Here is a 6,000-nt window from a genome sequence, read left to right as displayed (position 1 = left end):
TCTTCTCTCAATACACATACATATTTAATTGTACATATTTTTCAGAGAGAAACCAATGCAAAGAGTTGCTACAATAGCTCAGGATGAGACAGAGGATCCAACCACTTTAGCTGATTCCGATAGTTGTTTCTCTACATTTAATAGAGTGCAAATACACCACAAGATTATTAGTAATCCTTTGAATCAGGGGATAAAAAGGGTCACTCACCCTATGATCCTGCTGCACGGCTTTGGCGCCTCAGTGTACTCGTGGAGCCGAGTCATGAAGCCATTAGCCAACGCCACTGCCTCTCAAGTTGTTGCATTTGACAGACCGGCCTTCGGGTTGACCTCAAGGGGGCAGACCTCGTCCGGGAGCCAACCCTTGAGTCCATACTCGATGATGTTCTCTGCGTTGGCCACAATGCACTTCATCGACTTCTTGACCGCTGCTGACAAGGCCATCCTCGTTGGGTACGTTATTCTTTCGTGTTATACTCTGAATAAAGATTACATATAAAAAACTTGCACCAACACTTGAAGATTGGTAGGCATTCTGCTGGTGCACTTGTGGCACTAGACGCGTATTTTGAGGCGCCCGAGCGTGTGGCTGCTCTAGTCCTTGTCGCTCCCGCAATTCTTGCACCATTCTCTATGAAGAGTGCTGTCAAAGAAAATCAAAAGGGAAACAATTTTGTTTTCATGTTTGGAAGTTTGTTAATGGGGCTTATAAAAGGGATAGGACGCATGATATACTTTCTCTATCAGAAAACTCTTTCAGCAATTTTGCTCAAAAATATGGTGTAAATTTGGTAACCTACTTTTTCAACTTCCCAATTCATATGCGTATAAAGCCATGTTTGGTAAGGTTGATAATATCTATAGATGGAAATCTATGAACAAAAATGAAGTATATTACATAGGGATTATATAGAGAGTAAAAGTCAATTTTGGTCCTAAACACATGACCAAAATACGAATTTGGCCTAAAATATTCACTTTTTGAATAACAGGTCTATAACAAATGAAAATGTCACCGAATTAGTCCTTTTTTTTGCAGTTCTGTCAAAAAATTAACGGTTAACGCTGATTTCACAGTTTTTTGACGGAACTGTAAAAAAGGACCACTCCGACAAGGATTTAATTTATTATGGACATGTTTTTCAAAAAGGGAAGGTTTTGGACCAAATTCGTATTTTGGTCATATGTTTAGTACAAAAATTGACCTTTACTCTTATATATATAGTCTTGTTTTGGCAGGGTCCTGTTAGGTTGACATGTCTACAGTTGACATACATTTAGTTGACATACAAATGTTTTCATGTTGACATTCATAACGTAGGTTGATGTAGGTTGTTGATATAGTTGTCAGTTATCAATTTAAGATATAGTTATCAACTGATCATATCCCTATTTTGGCCTCTACGTAATGTTTCAGATAAGGACGTAATGTTTCATATAAGGATAATAATTGATAAATTTGGAACACGAGCCGTTCGCGCTGCATGGTATGATTCGAAACAAGTTAGTGACGACGTCTTACTAGGCTACACAAAGGTGAGTACTACTTACTTGCGTCTGAGAGTACCTAAGCGATGGATGATTCGTAGATTGTTTTTGTTGTTGAGTTGGCAGCCAATGAGGGTGAAGGAATGGACAGGGCGCTTGCAGAATTCGCAGTTGCGATACTGACAGACTCTGCATCCGTATCAAAGGATAAGAGGCTGAGCGAAATCTCGTGTCCAGGTTTGAAAGTAACTAGTCTGTTAGAGCATCAGCGGACGATAGCGCGCCCGATGCGTCGGACGCGCTATCGTCCGCCATTGTGGCACCGCGGACGACGGACGATGCGTCGTCCGTGCCCGACACTTAGTCCGCGGACGAAGCGCGGACGATGGCGCAGACAATGCAACGCGTTTTAGTTTTTTTTTTTTTTTATTAAAATTCGAAAATTTTGTTTATATATACCCTGGCTTCACTTTTCATTTGTAACTTTTCGATTCACTTTTCAACTCTCAAATTACGCTATACAATGGATTGCGGTGGATACTCAAGTCTTAATAGCCCGACGTTTGGAGATGTCGTACGGTGGCCTGGTACACAACCTGGCGAATAACGGCCGTTCGACGCCAACCACACGTACGATCCGGACTTCAGTACGGATTCGTACGGTCTCTCCAACATGGAGCCGTCGCCAACTCGCCATTCCCCCGCTTCACGTCGCGCGGCGGCCGCTGCCGCTCCCGCCAGAAAGAAGCGGACCAAGCACGTCGCGAGGAAGTTGCCACCTCCAGCAACAAACAAAGAGTACGCCCCCGGTCGTACGAACTACCAGCCGGATGAAACTCTCGTCTTGGCGAGGTGTTGGATGGATATATCGGAGGACCCGATATTCGCGAACAACCAAAGGCAGCTTACGTACTGGGAGCGCATCGCCGAGCGCTACAATGAGGCGAAGCCACCTAGCGCGTACAAGCTCCAACGGGAGTAGCTCCGCAAGCACTGGGATCAGGTGAAGAAGCAAGTCAACTTGTTCGCGGCGGAGTACGAGAAGTGCTCGAGGGATCAGGGAAGCGGCGAGAGCTTGAGCGACGTGCACGATAGAGCGCTGTTGTCGTACCAGTCCATGTTCGGCGACTTCAAGCATTTCATCATCTGGGCGCTCTTGAGGGACAAGCAGAAGATTCAAGGCAGGATTCTGCACACCGGTGCGGCGAAGAGGACGAAGACCACCGACACTGGTGGTTACACGACCAGCAAAAGCGGAACTCGTCCGGTGGACCTCAACCAGACGTCCACGGAGGAAGAGAGTTTCGGCACACCGATGTCCTCCCGGCGGCGTCCCATAGGCGTCAAGGCTGCGAAGAACAAGGGGAAGGCGACATCCTCCTCGGCCGCTGCCCCCCCCATCGCCGATCCCGACCCCGACTCCTACCCCGACCCCGGCGACAGTTGCCTACGCGGATTTGGCAACCGCCTCGATGGCGAGGACGTTGTTGGATACGCACAACGCCCTTATGAGGTGTACGGATCCGGCCCAAGCTGAGCGCCTCCAGAGGTTGAGCGATGAGTTGAGCTGGAAGTTGGGGCTTTTGTAGGATAGTCTTTTTTTTTTAATTTCTAACTCGTGTAACTTTGTTTTTATAATCAATAATTTTTTGTCGTTCTTAGTTAATCGTTGTGTTTTTTAATAAGTTTGCATTTATATATTTGAAAACAGTTAAATTAATTAACAAACCAGTTAAAATGCTTATGGCGCCCCTTAGGGCGCGGCTTAAGGCGCCCAACGGCAGGTGGAAGGGCAAGAGGATAAAATGCTGACGTAGCGGTGCATAGGGCGGGCTTTAGGGCGCGCCTTAGGGCGCCCCATTGCTGATGCTCTTAGCCTCAATATAGTTGGTGAAATAATATGGCTTTGATCATCACAAACAGTTCTGATCATAACGGGAGACACGGATAGGCTTGTCCCCTCTTGGAACTCTGAGAGGCTCGCGCGAGCTATACCAGGATCTTCCTTCCGAGTAATTGACAAGTGTGGCCACGTGCCGCATGAAGAAAAGGCTCACGAATTTTTATCCATAGTGGACGAATTCCTGCAAAGAGTGTTCGAGGCTCCTCCCCAGGAAGCAACTTAGAGTTATGATACACTCATTGTTAGTATTCAATGAAGTTGATGTAATCATGTCATGGAGTAAATAGTAATTGAATAACTCTTGTCATGCAAACTCATTGATCAACTCTAAATTCATTAGTTTGTGTATCATATTCAGATTTGCTGAAGGAGTTTGATTTAAATAGAAACATTTTCAATAAGTATGAAATCCTAGAAAGGAGGATAAGATGGCATGTGATCATCTCCAAAGATGACTGCACCCGCGGCCAATGCTCCGGCCCCTAGTCCCATTCCGACCCCACGCCCTGCCACAGTTGGCGTGTTCGCGTAGCTACTTGTGACGGGGAAGAAGTTGGGAATGTATCCCACATTAGACAGGGGCTGTGGCGGTGGCTGGTGACTTGCCCTGCTGGTGCTGGGAGTCTGATAGTTGTTTTCTGTTTGGTGGGATTTGCCTTTGTCCAAAGCAGGTGCACCACTAAGATTGTCCAAGTTGAACCCTTCATCACCACCTGCATGCGGCAAGATTAGAGAGTGAGCCCAATACAATCATCCAACTTTATTCCATTCCTTTGCTATGATTACTTGTTATTAAAGATCATAACTAACTAATCTTATCTAGTGACAATGTACATGCCTCAATAATGACTAAATAGATTATAACTGCTCCTTTCATCCACCAATAAACTCTCCATTTTGCTAGTTTTGTCCGTCTACTTATAAACGTCTCATTTGCTATCTACTCCCCCGTTCACCATTAGAAGTCAAATTTGAGTTCAACACAGGTTTAAAGAAATGTTAAGGAAAATGGATGTGAAAAGATAGTGAAATGTGTGATCTATTTTTATATACTCTATTAGTTTTATAATAGAATGTGAGTGGAATGAGCTAGTGGAAAGTGGGTCTACCAACCATTTCCAGGAAAAATAAACCGGGACTCCTGATAGCAGACAGACTAAAATGGTAAACCTAGACTCCTAATGGCGGACGGACTAAAATGGTAAACCGGTACTCCTAATGGCGGACAGAGGGAGTATTACTTTTGGTAATAGACCCTATATTTCATTAACTTTATCTAACTCACATTTTATTACTCTCTTTGTCCCAACTAAGATGATATACTTTCCTTTTTTTAGTTTGTCTCAATCAATATGATACATTTTTATTTTTGGTAACTTTCTATATACAATTAATGCATCCAAAACCCCGTCAGCCTTCCACTAATCTTTTCAATCAACTTTCTACTACCCTTAAAATATCTGTGCCTAATCAAAACTCCTCTTGCATTGATGGACGGAGTATAACTTATTTACTCCTAGACAAATCCTTATTTTATATAATAAACCGAAGACCATGAGTAACTTAGTATCACACTTTCAAAATTTATCACTACTAAGAGAGAGAGTTGGTAAATGGTAAATGGTAAATGGTAAATGGTACCTAGATATGAGGAAGCAGCGTGTTCTTCTTCTTCTCTGTGCTGCGAGATCCGAATAGACACATCGACGAATCCCAGAGACTTGCTAGAGTTGGTTTTCCTCAACTGGAAGCTGCCCACCTCATAAACCGGAGAATCAGGTCTATATTTCTCCAAAAACTCCTTGAAAGGAACAGTTGCAGAGGCGAAGAGCGACTCTCGGAGGAAGAAGGGGTCGCGGCTGTAAACCTGAACATGAAGGGCCGAGTCTAAGTCTGGATCATCCAATTCAAGCGACGTGGAAAAGCCAGTCTTCCAAAGGGGGTTGGATGTTCCTGAGGCGTCGATCTTGGTGCAGTACTTGTGGTCGGGATGAACCCATCCCACGGCATACCATTGGAGCTTCCACAGAGATGATGAAGATCGCCGCAGGCCTCGACCGGAGATCAGGCAAATCTCCACCCATACCTTCTTCCCCATTCTCTTCTTTTTCTTTTCAAAAAACACCAACTTTTTTTAGCTTGCTTTTTATGAAAATCACGCCCACAACCTTCACCTTTTTCAGCCGCGATTCGCTCTCACAGATTTTCTCCTTTTTTTTCAAAAATACAATTATAATTAGTAATGGAATAGAGATTAAAAAAATGAGAATTAAAATAGTTTACTTCAGTGGACAGTGGGATGCACGTTATTATTACTCTCCTCCGTTCCACGGTAGCTAAGACTTACTCCCTCCGTGCACGAAAAATATGACATTTTCATTTTCTGCACTCATTTTGAAAAAATGATAATAAATAGTTAAAGTAGACAGAATAATATAGACAAGAGAGAATAATATAGACAAAAGACTTCTCTACATTATTCTCTATAGTACTTTACTTTCTCTCCACTTTAACTATTTATTATCATTTTTTCAAAATGAGTGCAGAAAATGAAAGTGCCCTATTTTTCGTGGACGGAGGGAGTATTTCTTTTTAGTGTGTCTCGAAGT

The 6,000-nt window shown here is 43.5% G+C and overlaps 2 protein-coding genes across 2 annotated transcripts; one reads left to right on the top strand and one right to left on the bottom strand.

The window, feature by feature from the left end:
• LOC121745838 lies at positions 1 to 3,614 on the top strand. The gene is made up of 5 exons (XM_042139783.1): positions 1 to 453; positions 531 to 782; positions 1,365 to 1,555; positions 1,615 to 1,725; positions 3,412 to 3,614. Exons 1-5 carry the CDS (start codon positions 56 to 58, stop codon positions 3,612 to 3,614), a joined length of 1,155 nt encoding a protein of 384 aa, XP_041995717.1. The 5' UTR covers positions 1 to 55.
• Positions 3,615 to 3,708: 94 nt separating this feature from the next.
• LOC121743396 lies at positions 3,709 to 5,585 on the bottom strand. The gene is made up of 2 exons (XM_042136691.1): positions 5,033 to 5,585; positions 3,709 to 4,104 (listed from the first exon to the last, which is right to left on the bottom strand). Exons 1-2 carry the CDS (start codon positions 5,487 to 5,489, stop codon positions 3,803 to 3,805), a joined length of 759 nt encoding a protein of 252 aa, XP_041992625.1. The 5' UTR covers positions 5,490 to 5,585; the 3' UTR covers positions 3,709 to 3,802.
• Between the last annotated feature and the right edge of the window lie 415 nt (positions 5,586 to 6,000).

This window comes from Salvia splendens, chromosome 8, assembly GCF_004379255.2.
Source record: "Salvia splendens isolate huo1 chromosome 8, SspV2, whole genome shotgun sequence".
In the NCBI taxonomy this organism is placed as follows: Eukaryota; Viridiplantae; Streptophyta; class Magnoliopsida; order Lamiales; family Lamiaceae; genus Salvia; species Salvia splendens.
The sequence above is the reverse complement of the archived record's forward strand: the minus strand, read 5'-3'. Positions and strand labels throughout refer to the sequence as shown.